The sequence below is a fragment of the Doryrhamphus excisus genome, chromosome 17, assembly GCF_030265055.1.
Source record: "Doryrhamphus excisus isolate RoL2022-K1 chromosome 17, RoL_Dexc_1.0, whole genome shotgun sequence".
Classification (NCBI taxonomy): Eukaryota; Metazoa; Chordata; class Actinopteri; order Syngnathiformes; family Syngnathidae; genus Doryrhamphus; species Doryrhamphus excisus.
In genome coordinates, this window is record NC_080482.1 from 16,989,984 (window position 1) to 17,014,676 (window position 24,693).

A 24,693-nucleotide genomic window follows, 5' to 3' on the forward strand; every position below is an offset into this window, starting at 1 on the left:
AATGCCGGAATAATTGTGGAACATTGATGAAATAATGCCGGAATAATTGTGGAATATTGATGAAATAATGCCGGAATAATTGTGAAATATTGATGAACTAATGCCGGAATAATTGTGGAATTATTCCACATTTAAGAGAATAAATTAATGAGAATAAATTTATGACTTTATTCTCTTATACATTAAAGAGAATAAAGTCATAAATTTACTAGAAAATAAGTCGTAATCTAACCAGACTGGAATTGTACATTTATGGGAATAAAGTTTCTTGTAAATTTACGACTTTATTTTCGTAATATTACAATTTTATAAATGTACGATGAAGAAAATTGGAGCACACGATTAAATGTATGATTAAATACAATTAAATCTTTTTAATGTGAAGGGGGGGGGCATAATTTTTTTCCTTCATTTTTTTAATAACTATAATAAAGAAAGTTTTTAATGTTTTTTAATGTTAAAAAAAACATGAAAATTGCCCGTGATATTCATTAGTTGGAGTTGGACTCTTGGACTCCATCCTGCGAGTCAACACGTCATGGCTCCGCCCCCGCATGACTGACACTCCAGCGCCGCCTTCCGGTACGCTTTCCACACAGCGGCATCCCGCTGACACACCGTGCCGCCGCCTCGCTTCTCCTCCGCCTTATTGCGGTTGATGTCGCCCACGCACACCCACCCTGCCGCCGCCCCGGGGCTGACGGCCCACTTGGAGTGGTCCTTGCTGCTCTTGAAGCTGAACGTACCTTCGGGTAAAATGCGCCAGATGTCCAGAACCTTCCAGCCTCGCTCGCAGTTGGAGGGCAGGATTCCCATGGTGTTGGTCCAGAACTGGACCAGGAGGTCAGACTGAAGGGTGGGGGCCACCCAGGAGTGGTACAAGTCTGGAGGGGGCAGAGTCCCGCTAGGGTGAGCATGTCTTTTTTTCCACATGACATATTTTAATGTAAGAAATCTGCTGTTTTGTAGTTTTCATTGTTGATGTGATGTTAGCGTTAGCATGAGCCGGCTATGCCGCCATGATGTCCCCCTTCGTACCGTCGTTAAAAGCGGCTCCTTTGGCGAAGCTGATGAAGTCGGTGCCGCCCTTGGATGTTAGCGTCACGCTGCGACTGGACGCAGCTTTGATGAGTTTTTTATTGCACACGGCGCCCAGAGCTGGCGCAGAAGAAGCAAAGGATTGTGGGACATCGCAGTCATACACCATAGGCTCATTGATCTGGAGCTGCTCTCCTGCATGAAATATTTTTAAAAAACTGTAGTAAATGAACACAGATATACACATGAAGTAGGAAAAATGTATTTTACCAATAGTCTGGAAACGCTCCAGTGGGAAAGTCACGCAAAGGAAGTTTTGTCCGTTCTTTACGCCGCTGTCCGGATACCGGTATTGCCCCGCCCCACGCACAGGAGGGAAGAGCGGGGTGCTGTGGACCAACCAGAAGCCTTGATTGTCATCCAGTAGGACCACACCTGATGAGAGCAAACGTCACCAAACGTCAGCAAAGATGAAGTCTCTTGAGCCGGGCTTCCCATCACCTTTCGTGTGTCCTCTTCTGCCTCCACGGTTGTCTCTGTCGCCCCCTGGTGGCTTCTCGTCGTTATAAAGGATGTAGGCTGTTTCTGTGCTCTGAAACAACAACAAAAGGTTCCGGTTTACTTTTTAAGGGTGTCCAACATGCAGCCTGGCCCCACCAGAACATTCGAAAAATAGAAATTAATACGAAAACTCAAAATGTAAAGTTGTTTTTATTATTATTATTAAAAAGTTAGCGTGCAGACCTCACAACTAGGAGACCAGGGTCCATGTTTGTTTGCACCATTTGTGGATAATGGCTCTCGTTGTGGTTTGCTGGAGTCCCAAAGCTTTAGAAATGGCTTGATAACCTTTTCCACACTTTAAATTATTATTAATAATTATTAATAATTATTATGGGCGGCACGGCGGCCGAGTGGTTAGCGCGCAGACCTCACAGCTCGGAGACCAGGGTTCAATTCCCACCCTCGGCCATCTCTGTGTGGAGTTTGCATGTTCTCCCCGTGCATGCGTGGGTTTTCTCCGGGTACTCCGGTTTCCTCCCACATTCCAAAAACATGCTAGGTTAATTAGCCACTCCAAATTGTCCATAGGTATGAATGTGAGTGTGAATGGTTGTTTGTCTATATGCGCCCTGGGATTGACTGGCCACCAGTCCAGGGTGTACCCCGCCTCTCGCCCCAAGACAGCTGGGATAGGCTCCAGCATCCCCCGCGACCCTCGTGAGAAAAAAGCGGGAGAAAATGAATGAATAATTATTATGATTTTCACACAGCGCCATCAAATTTTGATTTAGTTTTTCTTCCTTATTAATAAAAAGTTTCATTAAAGTACATTTTGTGCTCAGTTGTGTTGTCACTGACAGTTTGATCTGAAACATTTATAGGTGTGACAAACATGCAAATAAATAAGAAATCAGGAAAGGGCAAACACTTTTTTACACCACTATAGTTGGAAAGTTTTTAAACGGCATAAATGGAAGAGAAAAAGCAGAGTTCAAAGTTCATACTAATTTGCAGAGATCACAAAACTGATATGTTTTATACTTTTTTTTTTTTATCCAAAGTTGCACCCTTTCATTTTTCGCTATGTGGCTCTGACTTTTACGTGTGAACAACCCTGACTTAGAGTGTGAAACCACTAAACTCTTTCTAAAGGAAGTTTAAAAAGAGGAAAAACTGCTTTTATTTTGCTTTCCGAAACAGCAATTCCTTAACCAGAGCTGCATAGTCCCTACATAATCCTGCTAACAAACAAACAGTTATGAAAATGAAAGAAAAAACTCTCCAAAGCGTACCTTTCCCTGCGAGTACAGTTGTCCCAGCGTCCTGCCCAGTGCCCCTGTGGTGTCGTTCACCGTCCCCTTCCCGTTGCTCCAGCCTGCACTGCCCTTGTCCATCAATAAATATTTCAGACCCCGGTCGGGGGATTTACTCCCGTGTTCAGTCGGCAATTTGTACATGTAGAACCTAAGTCATTGAAAGACACAATCATGTTAATATTCTGTACAGTTTGGTTAATTATACAGTCAATTATCCGTCCTGTGTTAATGTGAGTGTAAATAGTTTGTAATTTGTACATATGTGTACCCCGCCTCTCACCCCAAAAATCAGCTGGGATAAGCTCCAGCTCACCCACATGAGGACAATCAGTATTTAAATGTATGCATGGATAAGTTCAATGGTTTAAATGGTTACCAGTCCGTCGCTTCTCCTTGATCGTTGTAGCAACTTATTGGAGATGTGTCGCCCCCTTGTGGCAAGCAGGAGACGAGCAGCGAAAGAAAAAACATCTGTTGACAAACACAAAACTTGCAATAAACAAACCTTCATTTATATCTAAACGCGCGCACACACCATAACAACATTATACGGTGCAATAAATAAAGTTAAATGTAATACACATGTAGAGCCATGTGCGGAAAAAGACGCAAAATATCAAACAATATTGCTATAATATATAAAATACATCGAAACCGGGACTAAAGCAGCACGTTTAACAAAAAAAAAACAGATTTAATGACAGAAACTCGCCTTTAACTTGCGCGCTGTCGTCTTCGTGTAAGTTCTGTTCGATTCCAAAGCAGGAACTGAATAAAAATGTCATCATATAGTCTCATGAAGTTTCTACATCCTTTCTATTATGGAAGTTTTGTTTTTCTCACAAGAGAATGCGGAAGTAGAGGCGGCTTCTTCTGCTCCTTTTCAATGTGGTGGACAGCTCGCGACCGCCACCTGGCGGGTTGGTGTAATTACACTGTCTTGCTGCAGATGTTTGCTGCACAATTCTGATCGTGTTGGAGTATTAATCAATAAAATAAGTAATAATAATAATACAATAATTAATTAATAGTAATACAATAAGTAATTTGTAAATTATATATCAAATAAATAAATGGTGCTCACTTCCTGTTGATATATTCTTCACTCTAAATGTGTGCTCCACTTTTCTTCATAATTTGAGGATTAGTGACTATGTCATCAGTAAAAGTGGCTGTCACTCAACGTGTGATTCTGCTTTGTTTCAGGAAGTGACACCCCGTCCTTGTGTCAACCCAACCCCCCCTCCCACAGATAGACCAGTACTTCCTCTGTTTCAGATGAGTGGACTCGAAAAAGAAAAACACGACTAAGAAGGTCAAAGGTTTTGAGGACGCATCCTCTGGATGCTGACACACAGTCGTGTAAAATGACAACACTGCAGATGTTTTTTATTTTTTTAATCTATGATAACTTTATGTTACACCAAAGTGGTATAGTGCTGATATTACTTGTGTAATCATGCAAATACTCATGACTGAAAAAAGTATTGTCTCTTGTGTGACCTTCAGCAACAAAGACACACATTCAGAAACACTTTTTCCACAGAATGCTACCCTTCTTTAGGTGAGTTTCACCTTTTTGTTGTTGTTAGTAATAGTACTGTATAACGCAAGGGTGTCCAAAGTGCGGCCCGGGGACATTCTAGTATTATTTAAGAAAAAAAAAGTCATCATTTTGCGAGAATAGCATAGCATTATGATGAAAAATAACATCATTTTACTAGCATAAAAGTAAAATATTGAAGAAAATGAGATGTTAAAAGTCATAATATTCTAGGAAACAAAACAAAGATGTAAAAAAATGTGGCTGCTTAAAAAATTAATAATGTCAAACACTTCTGAGAATTAAGCCAAAATTACATGAACAAAGTAATGAAGAGATATTACCTTATGAATTAATATTAAAGAAAAAAATAGCTTATAGCTTGAAAGTTGTCATGAGAAACAAAGAAACAAAAGTGTTTAGAAAGTTGGGGAAGCAGAAAAAGTTGTATTATTAAAATAAAGACATAATATTACAAGATGAAAACAGCTTTAATTTTAAGAGAACTATTAGGAAAAAACACAATTTTAATATTATGAAATAAAACAACATAATTTCTGTAGTTTAAACATTAAAGAAAAGTATATATTACATTATAAGTATATAATATATTATGACTATATTATATACTATATATAATAAGTATATAAAAGTATATATTTATATATTTTAAGTATATATTTAAAATAATAATAATTAAAAAAGTCATTATAAGTTTTAAAAAGTAAAAAAAAAGTATATATTTATTAAGCTTGTAATATTTTGAGAAAGAAAACAAAGTCAAGTTGTAATTTTGGTTGGCGGGACATGTCCAGTATACAGGAATAAAATAAAAATATTTTGGCTATAAAACCATAATATTACAAGAAGAAACTATCCAATATTATTTAAGGAGAAAATTTTTATATTTGGAAAAAAAAAAAACAGAGCAAAGTTGATACTGATGAAATCAGGGATGCGATATCATCTTTTTTGATAAAAAAAAAATGATATGCCGATATTGTCCAACTCTGAATTTCCAATTTGCATTTTTAAAATATTGGTTAATCTGACCAAATTCTGATAACAATATGGATCAATATCCCATTTTATGCTGATATCCATACCAATAATTCTTAGACATCCACCTTTTTTTTGCAAAAAATCAGTGAGCTATTCCTCTGCTTGGCTGTTATATTTTCTATATTCATTGAAATGAAATGAAACATTTATTATTTTCTATCATTTTATTTTTGTATTCAATGAAAATGATCCCAATAGTCCAGGTGTCCCAAAAACTGCAAGCAGACATTTAATGACATGTAAAACTCAGACGGCAAATACAATTTACATTTTTTAAAAAGTCACATTCAAGCTACAATACTAGAAAATTTCCCCCAGTTTTTTATTCTTTGCTATTTGAGTCCATTTTAGGTTTGCAGCATGCACGGTAGTTCAGTCCTCTGCTCGTCCATGCGGCCCCCCTGGACCTTCAGCAGCAGAGAGAAGAAGTCCTCATCGTCCATGGGCCCTGGAGCTCGGCTCCGCTGGTCCTCCAGCCTGCCTTGGGCCTGCGGGTGTGAGACGGAGAAGCGCAGGATGGAGACGGAACATCCAGTATTTGTTCACGTGGTCATCACACCACACACAATCACGAGATCTTACCTGCGTGGTGAGGATCATGTTATACAGCTCCTCTTTGGGGACGGGGGCCGGTTTCTCAGGCCTCCTCACGAAGGACAGATGCTTTATGCTGCCTCGGAAACTCCTGGTTTTTTGTTTGGCCCTCTGGGACTTGTGCAGCTGCGCCCTCTGGTCGTCCAAGCGGCGAGCTTGCGCCGTGGCCACCAGCTCAAAAAACTCCTCCCTCTGCAGCGACGTCATGGAGGAGAAGATAACTGCAGGCACAACAGCCGGAGAGAACAAGAGGTGGGACGCTGCAGTCTGACACGTGATACGACCGAATGTAATGCCGCTCTAGCCCAGCGGAGGCAGTAGTCAGTCACTTTAGTATTACAGACTACCGCTGGGGTTATTTACGTAACAAACTAAATTGGCTTCCGGAGCTTCAGGTGGTGCAGGGTTGTCAAACGGTGGAGGTCGGTTACGTGCAGACGTTGCAGCGGGCAATCCTCATGACTGAGGGTCGATACGCAAATGGCTGTAAACACTTGGTTTGATAAGGTCTGGGAGGGGGGCCAACTCAATGTTATTTTCCCAAACTTCTGCGGGTCGGATGAAATTTCAGCTCGGGCCGGATTTGTCTCCGGGCTTGAGTTTGACATGTATGTACTAGACAGACGGGTGATGATATGTTGCAAAGGATGTTAGGCTGATCTGTAAGATGCCCCAATACTGGGGCCAAAACTCTTCAACTTGTACATCAATGATATCTCCAAAGTTACGAAAGACTTAAAGCTGGTATTATTTGCGGATGATACCACTGCTTTTTGTTCTGGAGGGAACAGACCAATTCATTAGAAAGGTCAGAGAAGAAATGGTCACACTAAAAAGATGCTTTGATGATAATAGATTGTCCTTGAACCTAAATAAAACTAAAATCATGCTGTTTGCTAACAGCAGAAAGGACACGTACCAGCAAATACAAATAGACGGTGTAGACATTGAAAGGGTGAACCAAAATACATTTCTGGGATCACAATAGATGAAAATATGAGCTGGAAACCTCATATTACAAATATACAACATAAGGTGGACAGAAATATTTCAGTATTGAACAAAGCAAAATTTGTTGTCAATCAGAAATCACTCCACACTCTTTATTGCTCTCTGGTTCTACCATATCTTACTTATTGTGTGGAAATATGGGATCATAACTATAAAAGCAATCTTCACTGGCTAAATGTACTGCAAAAAAGGTCAGTAAGGATAATTCATAATGCCGCCTACAGAGAACATACTAACTCCTTATTTGTAAAATGACAAATACTTCAACTTGCTGATATAGTTCATCTTCAAACAGCTAAAATAATGCATAAGGCTAAAAATAAGCAATGAGCTAAAAATGTCATCCAATACTTCTCTACAAGAGAGGAGAAATATGATCTCAGGGAAGAAGTACATTTGAAACACTTCTATGCTAGGACTACGTTATGCTAGCCATAGCATTTCAGTATGTGGAATCAAACTATGGAATGGATTGAGTAAGGAAATCAAACAATGCACAACGATGAGCCAATTCAAGAAACAATACAAGCAGTTGATGTTTGCTAAATCCAAGGATGAAGAGTCTTGAACCAGTCATGATGTGCTATATATATCACTATATTGACACGCACTATGGTACACATTATGGCATTGGATGCTCATATCACCCAGTACTTCGCTACGAGGTACATTATTAAAAAAAATAATAATAATTTTTAAAAAAAAACCTTAAACTGTATTATGGAAAGCAGGAAGTGAACAAATGTAACAGTTAGTGATTGTAAAAGTACCAGATGGAGGGGTAGGATTTAATAAGCTTTGCTATAAGGCAATAAGGCTATAAATCCAAAAACCATGAGAGAAAAAGTCTGAATTATGAGATAAAAAGTTATGACAGTCATATGTATGAGACAAAAGGTCAAAATGAGAAAGTCATAATTATGAGATTATAAAAGTCAAAATTCTATAATAAAAATAAAAAATCTATAATAATTCAAACATAGGAATGTCCAAATTATACGCCTAAATTATGAGATAAAGAGTCATAATTATGAGATAAACAAAGGAAAGCCATAATTATGAGCCTAAATTATGAGATAAGAAGCTTACATTATGAGATAAAATGTCAATTATGACGGTCATGTGAGTGATACAAAAAGGTCGAAATTAGATCACTTATAATAATTATAACATAAAAAGTCTAAATTATGAGACAAAATCATGTTTAGGAGATAAAAAAATCCAAATGTGTCATAATGACATAGTGATAATTATGGGGTAAAATGTTGAAATGAGGGCGGCACGGTGGTCGAGTGGTTAGCGCGCAGACCTCACAGCTATGAGACCAGGGTTCAATTCCACCCTCGGCCATCAACTCATGCTAGGTTAATTGGCCACTCCAAATTGTCCATAGGTATGAATGTGAGTGTGAATGGTTGTTTGTCTATATGTGCCCTGGGATTGGCTGGCCACCAGTCCAGGGTGTACCCTGCCTCTTGCCCCAAGACAGCTGGGATAGGCTCCAGCACCCCCGTGACCCTCGTGAGGAAAAAGCGGTAGAAAATGAATGAATGAATGTTGAAATGATGATAAAGTCATGAGAGTATGAGATAAAAAACTCAAAAATTATGAGATCAAATTTGGAAATGATGATAAATGATAAACATGTGTTGCATGTGTAGTTTGTAGGTCATAATTTGAACCAACTTTGACGAACCTTGTTGCGCCCGTGTGGGTGCACCCTAAGCTCTCCGTGTCATCTCACCTCTGTTGGCAGGCTTGGCGGCGTTGGGCTCGGAGTGGCACCTCCTCCTCATGCCGCTCTCCAGCCTGAAGGAGCAGCGCTGGTCGTTGAGGCGCCGGCCCTCCTGCAGGGTGCACAGCAGCTCGTACAGCGCCTCCGGGAAGTCGGTGGTGAGCCGGTGAGCCTGACGGGCGGAAACGCAACGAATTGACTTCATTGCTCCGGTTCAGGTGTTCCAACTACAGATGCGTCTCACAAACCTTCTCGGCACCCTCCTCGCTGTGGCTATGCAAGCCTTCCACGTGGAGCTCGGGCCATGTTAGCGTCTTGATGCCCAAGAGAAGGTCCTCTGGTGTGACGCTTTCATCCTCCCCTCTCATCTGTCCATCCTTTGCATCCTCCAGTGTGTCATCAACGTCCACACGGACATCTTCAGTGTCGGTCTGGAGCTCTTCTGAAGTCGCTTTCACAGCTGGCTCCTCTTTCTTCTCCTCCTCGGCCGTCTTCGGAGCAGATCCGCTGTTGAGCGTCTCTGAGAAAGAGACGCCGACGCCCTCTTTTACGTCTCCTTCCCTGCTGACGAGAGCCACGTCCACTTGGGGCTCTGTGCAAGCCATAGTCTTGACCCTAAAATGCAACAGCAGGCAAGGTCAGTGGTGACCCTGCATCAAAGGGCTCTTTTCATTTTATACTTCATACAGAGCAGGCATGTTGTCAGGACTTGTCGTGGTCATCAGCTATGTTTTTTTTTTTTTTGACTGATCAGACCTCCTAAGAGTCACATTTCCCAGCTTCTGGGTTTCACATTTGAAAATTGAGTGGGTGTGGCCAACTTCATTCATTGGCCTTTGGGGCACAAATGAGGTGTGCCCCACGGACTCTGCCTAGCAACAAGTGGCCTCGATACCGTGTGAAAAAACTATCTTAGCAATTCTATATTTTTTTTAAACGCGGCGCCCTCACATCCTGGCTTCTGAGCTCCACGGCACCTGCAGTGCCTCTGACAAAGTGTGTCTGACAATGAGTGCTCCTCCTCTGGCAGGCGAGGTACATACAGCTGGAATACGTGCAGATTCTGGAAGATCAGGAAAGTTTTCTGTGCCGGTTATTGTGTGTAGCTGCTCTATAGGAGTCCACAACTCAATACAAAGGGTCAAAAAAATTAGCATAATAGCTCGCCTTTAATATATTTTACTACTGTATTTGAATCTCAACTATTTCACTTGTGTGGTTTAATTTCATTGACTATATAACATAGAATTATTATTACATGTGCTATAATATTCATGAATTATTAATTTGTTTTTGATGTTTGATTTAATAAATGTAATATTTATTCACATGTTGAAATATGATTTTACACATGAAATTATATTTTTTCCTGTAAACTTTAAATAATATAATTATAATAATTATAATATAATTATAATTATAATATTTTTAATAATAATTTAATAATTACTTATTAATTTAATAATCATTTTTATACATTGAATAATTTTTTTCACCTGCCAGGTTTAATTTGATACACTAAATGTAATTATTTTAGATATAAAGATGTAATTAATTTATTTGTTTGCCATTTAATACATTTTAGAATTTTACATATGAAGTTTTATTTTCATTAATACATCAATGAATTAATTGAATGTACATTCAATTGTTTTTTTTACCCCCATGGCAAGTAAACTTTGAATACATTCAATTACTTTGCATGTAAAAAAGTTGTACTTTAAGATGTTAAATTAATTTTTTCAATTGTCAAGTTGACACATTAACACATTAAATCCAGTTTTCCCACAAGTTTAATTTCATTCATGCAACTGAACTATTTGGGCTATAAGGTTGTATTTAATTTTAATTATTTGTAAGTCATTTGACTTGAAATGATTGACTAATACGTCAAATTGGGTTGGTTATCGCCATTTCATCTAAATTATTCCAGTTATGAAGTAGTATTTAGGGTACAATGAATAGTGGGTGAGTGTGCTTGCTCCCGTTCACTGGTGTTGGTAGAGAAGTTGGAATGAAGGCCATGCATGGTGCAGTCAGAAGAAGTAGTGTACTTTCCTTGTGCGTCACCTCATTAAGAGGCTGCTTGTTGTATTTTTCCCCATACAGAAGCTGCCTCTAAGGGGCGTCAAGAGGGGCCTCGTTGTTGTTTGTACGACTGCGAGGAATTCCAAGCCAGCGTGAAATAGACTGAGCTGACTATTTTGGTGCAGCTGCTGTGTCTCCACTCTTGCAAAACATGTGCAAGGAGAGGAAAAAAGCCAGCTAGGCAGGTTGGAGCTTGTTGCAAATGCAACAGGCTTAAAAAAAGCACAGCAGAAAGACACTTTTAAGACTTGACACAGTGTTGGAGAACTTCACAATCAAACACAAACCTTACCTTTGTGTTCTCCTAAAAGATCATCTCAGCAGAGAGGGGTCGCTCCCGTCTCGTCAGCGTCTTCATGGAATTAAAAAACACTTGTGAAGTTGAAGTGACTTTGACAGACAGTCTGCTTGCTTTCTCTTCCTTCTTATGCTGTTGAGGTGGACGCATATGTAGAAGCTGTCATGAAAAAGCAGAAGCGACAAACCCTCCTCCTTCCCCTCCTCCACCGTCTCCTCCCCCGGCGTTGATGTGGTTGGCCTGAGTGGGGTCACAAACTCCCGCTGTACAGATGAGAGATGAGCGCAGAAACGCTGCCCCTCTGCTTTGTGTCACAGCCGCGCACGACGTGTTGAAACAAGTGCAACCTTTCTTCTGACGGCACTGTGGTTTGGCCTCACTTCCTGTTGACTAGCTGCGCTAAAAGGAGAAGTCGACAGCAACATTCTGCCTTTATCAAGATCATACAGCTCAGGGGTGTTTGCTTTGTTTCTCGTAATGTTACCATTTTTATAAAAATTTGTTGTTTTTTTTCGGCCCTTTGTATTGAGTTGTGGACTCCTATAGAGCAGCGACACACAATAACGCGCACAGGAAACTTTCTAGATCAGGGTTCTCAAACTCGCAGCCCACGGGCCAAATGCGGCCCGCGAGACGCTAGTTTGAGGCCCCCACCTTGATACCAAAGTTTAATGTTGAAATGACAGCTTAAAGCTGTGTGCACACCGGACACAATGAACATGATTTTGCCCCGCCCATACTGTTACCCTACCCTGTTACCCCGCCCTGTTTTGCTTTGGATTAGCAATGAAGCTAAAGGCTTATGACGCTGGGTACAAATAAATGCAGGAAATGATTTGGAATAAAAGGGAAAATACACGTCAAGATAAAGCATCTCATCAAACATGTTGTTAAAGTTACCACGCTGCTCCCAGATGGAACTGAGTACCATGCTAACTTGCTAATTGGGTACAATTATTAAGTTTCATTAATGTTCATGTTGAAGGTTAAATAACTGTTAATACTGTACATTTCAATCTGAAAAAAATAATTTCTCTACCAACTGTATGTGGTTTCTTACGTTTTTCTTATTATTATTTTACTTATTTATTACTGATTGATTTATTGTCTTTATTTTTAATTTGTTTATTCATTTATTTTTATCTTATTTTGTGTATAGAAAAATAAAAATGAAGATATTTGAGAACAGTGGAATGTTTTATCAGATATTTTGGTGTGGAAAACCAGAACCAAAGTACTGAAAAAGTGTAGGGTATAGCAGAAGGGAGGCCGACTTCCGGATACGTATGTAGTCCCGCGTTTAGGAGCAATCTGCGGCCTACATAAAGAAGTCACCATCCCAAACTTCTTTCAGGGCTCACTTCCAAATAGGCAAGCTCATTATCTGAAACTTTGGCGTGGTTTAACACGAGAATACAACATCGTGACCACATTTATGGGTCAGAGAGTGGAAAACGCATAATAGGTCCCCTTGAGTTCGACTCCTGCTGCTAAAGTTATATTATTTTTCTGCATAATATTTTTGAGTTTATTGTAGTAAAATTGCAAGATTTTTTTCCTCATAAGAATACAGTTTTCTTCTTAATGTTTAGAATTTCTTCTCGTGAAATTACAGCTATTTTTACAGCCATTTCTGCTATTTTTGCAATTTTTTTCCTAATTTTCAAAAAATGACAACTTTATTTTTGTAATGTTTGTTTCTCTTAATATGATGACTTTAAAAAAATCTATTTTTCTTTAATAGTTCAACTCTACTACTATATTATAACTCTACTATTATATTATATTATATTATATTATATTATATTATATTATATTATATTATATTATATTATATTATATTATATTATATTATATTATATTATATTATATTATATTATATTATATTATATTATATTATATTATATTATATTATATTATATTATATTATATTATATTATATTATATTATATTATATTATATTATATTATATTATATTATATTATATTATATTATATTATATTATATTATATTAAAAATTAATTGTAATGAAATTGCCACATTTTTTATTTTTGATTGATTTTTTACTTTAGTTTTACTTTATTTTTTGTATTACTTTTACTTTATTCTTTGAAAAATTACAGCTGTTTTTTCAATTGATGCTGCTATTTTTTGAATTTTCAATTACTTAGAATTTTGTGTTACACTATTACAACTTTTAAAATATTTTTTTAATTTAAGATCTCTTAATATTTAAACTTTATGCTCATAAAATGGTGTTATTTTGCCTCATAATATTATGATGTTAAGGGCGGGTTAGTGGCTTTATGAAAGGTGGGAAAGTAGATGTTGGCAACACTTTAAGAAATAAATTATTTTCGAAAACATTGGAGACTTTTGCTGCAGTTTTTCGTGTCCGTCGCTAGGGTACCTGCTGGCCGCTATGCCTGTTGGCTGGTGGCGCTGTAGCTTCCCCGGTGGTGGTGGTGGTGGAGGAGGAGGTGCGAGCAGTCGGGCAGCAGTCGTCGCCACTGCGCGTCGCTCGACATGTTGCAGCAGCAGCCTCTGACGGCCAACGGGGCCTCCAACGGCCGGGGCCTCGCCATGAGCGGCCACCCGGGGATGGCGGCCCTCGGCGCGGCGCACCAAGCCCCGCAGCACCGCTCCGACGGAGGCGAGTCGGGCCTCGACGCCGCGGAGAACGGACACGAAGCCCGCCGAGACATCGGCGACATCCTGCAGCAAATAATGACCATCACTGACCAAAGTTTGGACGAGGCGCAGGCAAAGTGAGTGACTTTTTTGTTTTTTGCGTTAATTGTTATTTTTGTAAAGTTGACAGCGGCAAACTTTCACCAACTTTGCGCCATTTAGCCACATGCTAACTGCTTGACTTTGTGCACACGAAGAAAAACATTCCAACTTGCATAGGTACAAATAAAGATTAGTTTAGTTTGCTGCTTTTTGTAACATTGCTCATTTCTCACTGTTAGCTATTGTTACCAGGCTAAGCTATGCTAACAATATATTGCTATTAAACGTGGATAGCTACTGCTCAAATGTGGCATTTGAATACGTTTAGCTCATTCTTATTTCAAATAAGCAGTGGGTAAACGTCATATAAATCGTCTTAAATTTGGCATTTTGACAGCAATGTGAACATTCAGCGATATAGCTTGTAGCCTGCTAGCGTTAGCCGACCTGCTAACATGGCTCGGTTTGTGTTGTTGTTTTGATGAATTGGCGTCCTGTCACCGCCTGTTAGCTCGCTGCTCATGCTAACCTGCTTATTTCCTTTTGCGTGTACAGGAAACATGCACTCAACTGCCACCGAATGAAGCCCGCATTGTTCAGCGTTTTGTGTGAGATCAAGGAGAAGACAGGTACGCACAATGCACACGCACGGTGCTTGTTATTGTTGGTCATAGTCATGGTCAGTGTTTTGCACAAATGCTCGCTTTGTGTACACTGCCACTTTGTGTGCGCTCATCACTCCCCAATAAGCCCCGGCACTTATCTGTGCAAGTGCACATTTGTGCAGGCGTAAAAATAGACAAAGCTAGCAGCTGGACAAACAGACACGCATCATCATGTATATCCAACTGACTGCCCTGCTATTTCCTACTCTTTCACTTGATTACTGAAGTCAGTGCGCAACTTTTAATGTTGCACTCCAATTATATAGTAGTAGTAATGAAACACATTGGAGATGCATTTCTCTTTAACCGAGAAATTAAATAAAATATCTTTGAAAAAAGTCCTATCTATGGAATTTACCAGAGGCATCACCTTGTATTCATTCATTCATTTTCTACCGCGTTTCCTCACGAGGGTCGCGGGGGTGCTGGAGCCTATCCCAGCTGTCTTCGGGCGAGAGGCGGGGTACACCTTGGACTGGTGGCCAGCCAATCCCAGGGCACATATAGACAAACAACCATTCACACTCACATTCATACCTATGGACAATTTGGAGTGGCCAATTAACCTAGCATGTTTTTGGAATGTGGGAGGAAACCGGAGTACCCGGAGAAAACCCACGCATGCACGGGGAGAACATGCAAACTCTACACAGAGATCTAAACCATAGCACAACATAAACAACACAAACGGTTGTTGTACATCGAAATAAATATGTATTTACACCATGAACTATTTACAATTTTTACATTTGGGACTAAAGTGTGTGTGCGCGCATTAGGGTGCATCAAATTTGAATGGGGAATTTTAAATTCATAATTTGTCTACTCTATATTACTGTTATTGATGTTATGCTTGCTCAACTATTAGCTAACTGCCATTAGCAAACTGTAGCTAGCTAATGTTAGCTACAGTACAGTCAATGAGCACTAAATACCTATAAATATGACTATAAATCATTCAAATGACAAAGACAAAACCACAAATTTGCTAGTAATATGTAATAGGAGTATAAATACCAACAAAAACATAAAGATCACCTGAGAGTTCTTGAGCTGCAGTCTTTGCTGACCTCAAATCTCCATGGCGACCATTGAACTGTTCACCACTTTATTCCACTAAAACAGATGTATGGTGGCACCCCTAAATAATCATGGATTGGAAATATTGTTTCTACATATATTGGAACACTTTTAGTACCCAGCCATATCAAAATTCAATAATTGTGTTTTTTGATGCACGCTAGCATGCATGTTAAAATGATCCTTCAATGTGTAACCTTCTGCCCGCTACACTCCTCCATGCACTTTCACTTTCTTCGTCCTGTCAAGTGTGTTTTTACACGCCAAAGATCCATGCCAGATGCGTGCAGTGTATTTGTGGCTGTGGTGGGCTGCGAGGGGGGCCGGTGTACTTGGCCATGACACATGAAAACCAAAACAAACATGTTTAGAAATAGAAAGACAGCGTCTTTCTATTTAACAGCCAGTGTCTTGCTGACAGGCCTGTCCATGAGGAACAACCAGGAGGAGGAGCCCCAGGACCCCCAGCTGGTGCGATTGGACAATATGCTGCTGGCGGAGGGTGTGGCCGGGCCCGAGAAGGGGGGCGGAGCCGCCGCAGCCGTGTCGGCGGCCACCAGCTCGGGCGGGATGTCGCCCGACAGCTCCCTGGAGCACTCGGACTACAAAAGCAAGTTGAGCCAGATTCGCAGCATCTACCACACCGAGCTGGAGAAGTATGAGCAGGTAGAGTCAAACTACGGCTGTAATTACAGATCTATTAACTATTAAAATATACCATTTTTAAACTAGCAACCAACATTCTTAGCAAGCATAAAAGACGGTGTACCATTACGTCTTTTCTCATGAAAGCGAAATACAGCTAGAGGTGTCCATTAAGCTCTTTTGTGATTATTGCACTGAGTAGCCAGGACGGAAAGGACTGCTTTCCTATGCCACGGTAGATTTCGCTCGCAACTCTATGGTTTTCATCACACGTGTGGAGTTACTCTCAACACCTGCGACACACAAACACCAGACACGGCCCGTTGCAACAACAGGCTTTTGTTGCAGGTTTGAATGATCTTACAACAGGCACAATAGTCCCTCCCTAACATGTGCTACCGTGCTAAAACCCAACTCTGAACCCCCCGAGGTCACTTCCTGTCCGTGCCACTGGCACACATTTACAGCAACACACACAGCCACAAGTCTTATTTGTGTCTGAAATGTTTACTACATTGGGTAATAGGAGAATAAATGTGACTATAGGGGTGTTATATCATGTCTGTAGGGTTCTAATGTTGTTAGAAAGGTTGTAAACAGATTTACTGACTCCGGAACCAATTAACTGCGATAAAGGAGGGATTACTGTATTGTTAATTAACTAATAAAGTGTGAAATATTCTTTTTCTAATGTATTCATGTACTACAAATAGGAAAATGTGTATGAAGTCTGCTAATGGTCGATAGCCTTGATGTGTGTGACGTTTTGCAGAGTGAAAGTAACGAGACATGTTTGTTGCGCAGGCGTGCACGGAGTTCACCACCCATGTGATGAACCTGCTGAGGGAGCAGTCGCGCACGCGGCCCGTCACCCCGCGGGAGATCGAGCGCATGGTGGCCATCATCCACCGCAAGTTCAGCTCCATCCAGACGCAGCTCAAGCAGAGCACTTGCGAGGCCGTCATGATCCTCAGGTCCCGCTTCCTGGATGCCAGGTGGAACCCCGCTCTCATCTTTCTTAACCCCGCCTCCACTTTTTGTCCTGAAAAGTCATTTTACCGGCTTGCATCTCGCCAGGCGTAAGAGACGTAACTTCAGCAAGCAGGCCACGGAGGTCCTGAATGAGTACTTCTACTCGCACCTCTCCAACCCCTACCCCAGTGAAGAAGCCAAAGAAGAACTTGCCAAAAGTTGCGGAATCACCGTCTCTCAGGTACGTCATAAACGCTCCACTTCAGACTTCATTCAAAAGTTTGTCAGACATTTCTACTAACAAGCTTCCAGATGAAATAAGATGACAATTTATTTACACCCTAAAAATGGTTTAGTCACTTGTTTGTTTATATTTACCAGAGTTGTCATTCATTTTACTTTATTATATGTATGTGTATTTTTACATTACATTTACATAACATACATAACATTACATTTTTACACCTTCTCAACCCCGCCTCTCGGGAATAAGCGGTATAGAAAACGGATGGATGGATATTACCTTCACAGGGTTATTCTTTTGAATATTTTGTCTTTATTTTGATAAAATTACCACAAATTGTGCCATTTTTGCTGTTTTTTATGTATTTTTTTATATATGCCACAGAACAATGGAAAAAAACAGCTGAGTGCCTCAAACGGCACTCAAAATCCCCCCCCCCCCCCCCCCTTCCGATTTCATTGACACTCCATTTATGTATTTTATCTAAATTGAACATATATAATTGTACCCCAGGAAAAAAAGTACTTCAGATGTATGAGTCTGGAAAAGGTTATGAAGCCATTTCTAAAGCTCGGGGACCCCAGCCAACCACCGTGAGCGCCGTTATCCATAATTGGCAAAAACATGGAATAGTGGTGAACCTTCCCAGGAGTGGCCCACCAACCAAGAGGTCACAAAAGACCCCACAACAACATCCAAAGAAGTCCAGGCCTCACTTGTTAAGGTCAGTGTCCATGCCTCCGCTATAAGAAAGATACTGGGAGAGTTCCAAGACCAGAACCACTACTGAACCAAAAGAACATTAAGGCAAGTCTCAATTTTGCCAGAAAACATCTTAATGATCCCCAAGACCTTTGGGAAAATACTCTGTGGTCTGACCAGACAAAACTTTTTGGAAGGTGTGTGTCCCATTACATCTGGCTTTTCAGAAAAAAACATATCAACAGTAAAAGGTGGTGGTGGTAGTGTGATGGTTTTGCTGCTTCAGGACCTGGAAGACTTAGGAGAATATCCGGCCATCTGTTGGTGACCTCAAGCTGAAAGCAACTTGTGTTGTGCAGCAGGACAATGATCCAAAACACACCAGCAAGTCCACCTCTGATTGGCTGAAGAAAAACCAAATGAAGACTTTGGAGTGGCCTAGTCCAAGTCCTGGCCTGATTCCTATTGAGATGCTGTGGCATTCATTCATTCATTCATTTTCTACGGCTTTTCCTCACGAGGGTTGTGGGGGGTGCTGGAGCCTATCCCAGCTGTCTTAGGGTGAGAGGCGGGGTACACCCTGGACTGGTGGCCAGCCAATCCCAGGGCACATATAGACAAACAACCATTCACACTCACATTCATACCTATGGACAATTTGGAGTGGCTAATTAACCTAGCATGTTTTTGGAATGTGGGAGGAAACGGGGAGAACATGCACACACACAGAGATGGCCGAGGGTGGAATTGAACCCTGGTCTCCTAGCTGTGAGGTCTGCGCGCTAACCACTCGTCCACCGTGCAGCCCATGCTGTGGCATGACCTTAAACATTACAACAATTCTGCAAAGATGAGTTAGCCAAATGTAGCTTTGGAGATTAAAAACTGCATTTTGTGTTCAGTTGTGTTGTCATTGATTAATATTCATATTTGTTGGATGATATAAAACCTATAAGTGTGATAAAAAGGTTAAACGCTTTCACACCACTATGTATCGTATCCTATGAAAGTCCACTGAGCTGTTGTAAACCTCAGAGATTTATGTTTATGAGTAACTTCACTTTTTTTTCTCGTTAGGTCTCCAACTGGTTTGGCAACAAGAGAATCCGCTACAAGAAAAACATCGGCAAATTCCAGGAAGAGGCCAACCTGTACGCTATGAAGACGGCTCTAGGGGCACGGCAGGGCGACGACTCGCCACACACTCCCAACTCCACAGGTACAGCATTCCCTATTAGCTGGGAATTAGCTGTCATTTCTGGCTATATTCTTCTTGACCTCATAAGTTCCTTTTGAAATTTGATGCGGTTTTTGTACTCCAGATGCATGGTGCAGGAATTTGGTGTCATGCTTCTTTGCTTGTTACTTGTTCACTTGTCTCAGGCTTTCATTTGTTGGCTGTTATCAATTACAAAAATCTGTCTTCAGGGTCGGGGTCCTTCTCGCTGTCGGGGTCCGCTGATCTGTTCCTTGGTGTCCCGCCTGTCAACGGCGAGCAGTCGGCTTACCAAATGGGAGTGCAGGTACTTGCAGGAGAACACTAACCTCTATGTGACAACATCATAACGTCATCTTGATCACCGGAGAGGCGCTGATAGTGTAGGGTTGTCCAAAGTGCGGCCTGGGAGCCATTTCTGGCACATGGCTGTTTTTTTTTTATCAGTCCACAGCACATACTAAAAATACAATCTAACCAGAAGAGTGGAAAAAAAATAGCAGAAACTGTACAAAAATAAAGTAGTAACGTTGTAATCTTATGAGAAACAAAAAGGTGTCATTTTTGGAAAAGTTTAGATTGGATGTTTTGGGTGTAAAGTGTTCCAAATGCAGCTGCTGCCACCTTGTAGAGTTGAGGTTAAAAAGTACATGAGTAGGTTGCCTACAGCCACAGCTATTAATGTCAAAGTATTTTTTAATCCTGTATTTTAACATTATTTTTACTTTGAAATGCTTATGTCGGAGGAGCACTGCTTCCAATTCGCTCAGCAACATTGACGTAATACACATCGCTGAAGCCGGTAAAGTCATGCCTTCAAAATAAAAGCAGTACACCAGTAAAATAACATGGTTGCATCACAGCAGGGGCAGGTAGAAGTTTTTAGGAGATCAAAATTTGCCTTATTTTTAGTTTAATAATGCAAATGTTGAATTTGAATCCTTGGTGGTTAATTTCAATCATAGACCAAACACTCTGCCTCAGTGAATTAATACTTACTGCTTGTTGTTGTATTCAGATAAAGTGAAAATATTATGCAAATAAAGTCAAATTATTATGGGAATAAACTAATAATATTATGAATAGAAAATGTAGGCACATTAGTCATGAGAAAATTTGGGGGGGGGGAAACTGCAGAAAATGTGTTTTTTTTTCCCACTAATCACAAAAAGGTTTTGTTACAAACAAATGTGTGGAACTGAATATGGTTCGCAAAATAGCTTTTCAAAACAATAAAAATAATGCAACTCAAGTATTGCTGAAATGACTTTCTAATGACAGCGTGACCAACAATATTGTTTTTTTTTTTGTAAACAAACAAATCTCTTTAGCTCAATAGTAATTTATTGATGGTTCCTAGTACCAGCGGCTATAGCAGCACTTCCTATACGAGCTCCCTGGAACATGACACAGCAGTCGGGGCACAGTGAGGGGCAACTACTGTTGTACCTACGGAGACTGAAATCCAACGTCCATAGTGAAACTAGCCCTTTTGTGCGAAAGTGTAGCCCTTTTGTGCGAATGCGATACGGCAACCGCCTCTGCCCAATTTCGTGGGGGAAGCCGAAATGATCTTACGATCTTCAGAAATCTAGCGGATCGGCCGCCAATCCTGATCCTGAAGATGGGATCGGGACATCCCTATAGTTGATACCGTTAGTGTGCTTTTTCACTTAAATCACAAAAGTGATTTTAAATACATATAACCTCTTGCAGTATATATATATATATACACTTTCGCACAAAAGGGCTAGTTTCACTATGGACGTTGGATTTCAGTCTCCGTAGGTACAGCAGTAGTTGCCCCTCACTGTGCCCCAACTGCTGTGTCATGTTCCAGGGAGCTCGTATTGGAAGTGCTGCTATAGCCGCTGGTACTAGGAACCATCAATAAATTACTATTGAGCTAAAGAGATTTGTTTGTTTAAAAAAAAAAAACAATATTGTTGGTCACGCTGTCATAAGAAAGTAATTTCAGCAATACTTGAGTTGCATTATTTTCATTGTTTTGAAAAGCAATTTTCCGAACCATATTCAGTTCCACAAATTTGTTTGTAACAAAACCTTTTTGTGATTAGTGGAAAAAAAAACACACGTTTTTCTGCTGTTTTTTTTCCTCCAAATTTTCTCATGACTAATGTGCCTACATTTTATTTATTTTATTTATTTTATTTATTTTATTTATTTATATATTTTATTAATATATATAAAATATATATATGTCAGTATGTGGCCCTCAGTGGAAAGGTTTGGATACCCCTTATTTATTGTTTCCAACAAATGAATTGAGACTGAATGAAGAGCGCCTCTGCTGGTCACAGCAGGTTGTGCACCCCATTTTGTTTCCATTTATGTAGATGCAAAAAGTCAATCAATTCTTAACTAATTAATTAATCCATGAGTATGTCCATTCCACACATGATTTTTCTCTCTTTTGTCATCTTTGATATTTTTCATTTATGAGCCAAACTTTGTTGTTTTTATGAGGCTTTCATGTGGTCACAATATGCTTGGAAATGAAGTGTTTCCATGGCAACGGATGGCATTTTTATGATAATGTTTTGTACCAATTCCTACTAAATTGTCATGCCAACACACACACGTGTCCCGGTGACTTCCCAGGCTAACGGAAACTGGCAAAGCCGCGGCGGCACGCCCCCGCCTGGTGCCTCCCCCAACAGCGACCAATCGGACAACTCGGACTGATCTGCCAGCCACACCCCTCCCCCATCCTTTCCGTTACTCCCCCCCACCATCCTCGCCGGTCGGCGTGAGAATAACGACAAAAAGATTGACGGAGCGGGAAAGACAGAAAGAATGATATCACACTCCCCCCCCCCCCCCCCCCCCACTGGGCTGATGTTGCTTTTTATGCTGTTTGATTTTTGATAAGATGCGTTCTTTTTCTTTTTCTGTCCACTTTGCTCTGGTGGTTGTTTTGCTGTTTGGGCCATCAGCTGAGTGAACGCGTGTCGTGTGCGTGCTGATTTCATTCTACCATCAGTCAGCAGGGGGGCGTGGCTATCCTCCGCATCAGTGCTTCTCAACTGGTTTGGCTGCAGAACATAACCTAGCGCTCATTTCCATTGAAAATCCCTGCATTTGCTATTTGACAGGGCGCTTTCAAACAGATGCAAATATGACGATGAAATGGACAACTAAAATGCACATTGCACTTACACGGCTGGTACTTTCTACGCCTCAACAACAGACGTTCAAAGACGTCGCTGCATCAAGAAATCTCTCACAGGAAAATTAGTTTCTGGGGGTTTTTCTTCTTTGGTCCACTTTCCCAGGCAAAGAGACCGACTCCGGGTAGCAACCCACCAGTTGAGAATGACTGCACGACATGTTATTGAGTGTGTGTGTGTGTGTGTGTGTGTGTGTGCAGTATGTATGGCGATTATTATTATTTGAAGCACACTATATGGGTTATATTGCTGTTTTATGACTAAAAGTAGTACATTGGAAGAGAGCGAAAGAGGATGCATTTAGTAGCGAGTGAGAGGCCAGTAGAGAAAATCCAAAGACTTTGTATGTTTGTTTCTCTGTCTTTTGCGCTTTTGTTCTTTACTTACAGGCCGCTGATGTGAATGAGTGAGTTCATAGTCATGGTTTGGATGAAAGTGTTGTCTTTTTTGTGTACAGTGAAACACCTGTATTCTCTCTACCTCTTTTACAATAAAGACTCTCTGTATTCACAACCAGGAATTCAAATAAAAATCTCAAATACTCCAATCCCCCAAAACTCTAAAAGAATTTGCAAAGCCACCTGAATGTTCCAGAGTAAACACCTCACAGAGTCATGGTAAAATGTGATGATAACCATAGCATCAGAAGCGCTGCACCAATCCGTTTTTTCCATCTTGCTTTCCATCCTTCCATGACTCATGTACTCGTGACTCTGAGTACTCCATAGAATTCCTCAAGGCACATAGTCCAGTGCCATCTCCAAGTCCACAAAACACATGTAGACTAGTTGGGCTGACTCGTGAACCCTTAAGGACTCTGTGGATGAACATATTACTTTAGTTGACGATAGGCATTCTTTATTGGTGACTCATTTTTACCAGAAATTGTATTGCCTATAGTATTTGTCTCATTTTATACACATACACTGTATATTTCTGTATCTAATGGCTTAACTTAAGGGTTTACATTTTATTTTTAAGTATTTCAATGAATGTCTTCCAAAGGTTTAAATGCCATCAAATGTTTGGTCATTTCCAAAAATCAAGCAAATAAAAAGGTGTGATTTTAACGGTTCACCTATTCTATTCACCCATTTAAAAGAAAAAAATATTTAAAATACTGTTTTAGAAAGTAAATTGATTTACGGGTTTTCAATGTAAAATATATATATATATATATAATTATTAATTACTTATTTTCCTCTCCAATTCTGCACCCCTCATCAATGCCAACCACGTTGTGTGGCAAAGAGAGGGGAGTACTTGTTTTAATGGTCCAAAACACAGACTTTATATTTACAATGTTTCTCAACACTGCCGACTAGTGGCCAACATAAGTAACGGAGTGGGGGGGAAGGAGTGATTAATGACACGTGAAAAAATATAATTACAAAAATGAAAAACACATACCTGAAGGACAAAAGAATGAAAATAAAGTTATTTTCCTCTCCACTTCTGCACCCTACAGACGGAACATAAATTATGTTTTTGTTTATTCCCTAGTGTAATGCAAATCCCGCCAGACGGGTAAATGAAAAGAAGCCATTTTTTTTACTAAAACCAACGATCAAAATAACATAAAACCACTTGAAATGACAAAAATATCGACATAAAAACAATATACACAACACATTTTGTCTGCAGCTCTTTACCTGAACTCACCCTCATCGATGCCAACCACGTGGTGTGGCAAAGAGGAAGTGCTGCCATAGCTGGGGGCAACTACGGAAGGCCGGGAGGAGCAGAAGTGAAAAGATAAAATAAAGCACATACAAGGAAAGCGATGAAAATAGAGTAAACACGATAAGAAAAATAAATAACTCATTGAGATAAAATTCACACAATTACTAAATAATAATAAATTCACATATTTAGAAATAATAATAAATAATACAGTGCATTTTTAACTCATGTAGTGCTAGGTTACCGGTAATAATTCACCCCGGAACGATCGATAGGGGAGTGGTTGCCACCCGGAGGGGTGGGCGCGAGGGACAGGGGTTTCCCCGCTTCTTGCTGTTGTGGTTGCGAGACGCTGTTGTTTACATATGGAATA

At 40.2% G+C, this 24,693-nt stretch overlaps 3 protein-coding genes and 1 long non-coding RNA gene across 4 annotated transcripts; 1 reads left to right on the plus strand and 3 right to left on the minus strand.

The window, feature by feature from the left end:
* Nucleotides 1-347: 347 nt before the first annotated feature.
* On the minus strand, nt 348-3,709 carry dnase2 (deoxyribonuclease II, lysosomal). Its single transcript, XM_058053258.1, has 7 exons — nt 3,571-3,709; nt 3,235-3,329; nt 2,835-3,006; nt 1,540-1,630; nt 1,309-1,473; nt 1,039-1,233; nt 348-884 (listed from the first exon to the last, which is right to left on the minus strand). Exons 2-7 carry the CDS (start codon nt 3,327-3,329, stop codon nt 529-531), a joined length of 1,074 nt encoding a protein of 357 aa, XP_057909241.1. The 5' UTR covers nt 3,571-3,709; the 3' UTR covers nt 348-528.
* A 1,899-nt stretch (nt 3,710-5,608) lies between these two features.
* On the minus strand, nt 5,609-11,555 carry LOC131105282 (G-protein-signaling modulator 1-like). The gene is made up of 5 exons (XM_058053259.1): nt 11,184-11,555; nt 9,052-9,418; nt 8,813-8,975; nt 6,046-6,278; nt 5,609-5,951 (listed from the first exon to the last, which is right to left on the minus strand). The coding sequence occupies exons 2-5, from the start codon at nt 9,406-9,408 to the stop codon at nt 5,811-5,813; spliced, it is 894 nt and encodes a 297-aa protein (XP_057909242.1). The 5' UTR covers nt 9,409-9,418; nt 11,184-11,555; the 3' UTR covers nt 5,609-5,810.
* A 2,089-nt stretch (nt 11,556-13,644) lies between these two features.
* Nucleotides 13,645-23,150, plus strand: pbx2 (pre-B-cell leukemia homeobox 2). The gene is made up of 8 exons (XM_058053257.1): nt 13,645-13,957; nt 14,478-14,551; nt 16,089-16,333; nt 17,117-17,307; nt 17,390-17,525; nt 19,308-19,449; nt 19,659-19,753; nt 22,069-23,150. The coding sequence occupies exons 1-8, from the start codon at nt 13,716-13,718 to the stop codon at nt 22,150-22,152; spliced, it is 1,209 nt and encodes a 402-aa protein (XP_057909240.1). The 5' UTR covers nt 13,645-13,715; the 3' UTR covers nt 22,153-23,150.
* On the minus strand, nt 22,308-24,470 carry LOC131105284 (uncharacterized). Its single transcript, XR_009119913.1, has 3 exons — nt 24,290-24,470; nt 24,048-24,099; nt 22,308-23,454 (listed from the first exon to the last, which is right to left on the minus strand). It is a non-coding gene; the product is annotated as an uncharacterized LOC131105284 (long non-coding RNA).
* Between the last annotated feature and the right edge of the window lie 223 nt (nt 24,471-24,693).

What these genes read in the sequence shown, in the direction of transcription:
- pbx2 (XM_058053257.1), top strand. Translation starts at nt 13,716, where the DNA reads ATGTTGCAGCAGCAGCCTCTGACGGCCAACGGGGCCTCCAACGGCCGG. An exon ending in TTGGACGAGGCGCAGGCAAA is followed by an intron (nt 13,958 to 14,477) that starts GTGAGTGACTTT and finishes TTGCGTGTACAG; the next exon opens with GAAACATGCACTCAACTGCC. An exon ending in ACACACTCCCAACTCCACAG is followed by an intron (nt 19,450 to 19,658) that starts GTACAGCATTCC and finishes ATCTGTCTTCAG; the next exon opens with GGTCGGGGTCCTTCTCGCTG.
- LOC131105282 (XM_058053259.1), bottom strand. Translation starts at nt 9,408, where the DNA reads ATGGCTTGCACAGAGCCCCAAGTGGACGTGGCTCTCGTCAGCAGGGAA. An exon ending in GCGAGGAGGGTGCCGAGAAG is followed by an intron (nt 8,976 to 9,051) that starts GTTTGTGAGACG and finishes TCCGCCCGTCAG; the next exon opens with GCTCACCGGCTCACCACCGA. An exon ending in CGCCAAGCCTGCCAACAGAG is followed by an intron (nt 6,279 to 8,812) that starts GTGAGATGACAC and finishes TTGTGCCTGCAG; the next exon opens with TTATCTTCTCCTCCATGACG.
- dnase2 (XM_058053258.1), bottom strand. Translation starts at nt 3,329, where the DNA reads ATGTTTTTTCTTTCGCTGCTCGTCTCCTGCTTGCCACAAGGGGGCGAC. An exon ending in AACTGTACTCGCAGGGAAAG is followed by an intron (nt 1,631 to 2,834) that starts GTACGCTTTGGA and finishes TTGTTGTTTCAG; the next exon opens with AGCACAGAAACAGCCTACAT. An exon ending in AGGAGCCGCTTTTAACGACG is followed by an intron (nt 885 to 1,038) that starts GTACGAAGGGGG and finishes TGCCCCCTCCAG; the next exon opens with ACTTGTACCACTCCTGGGTG.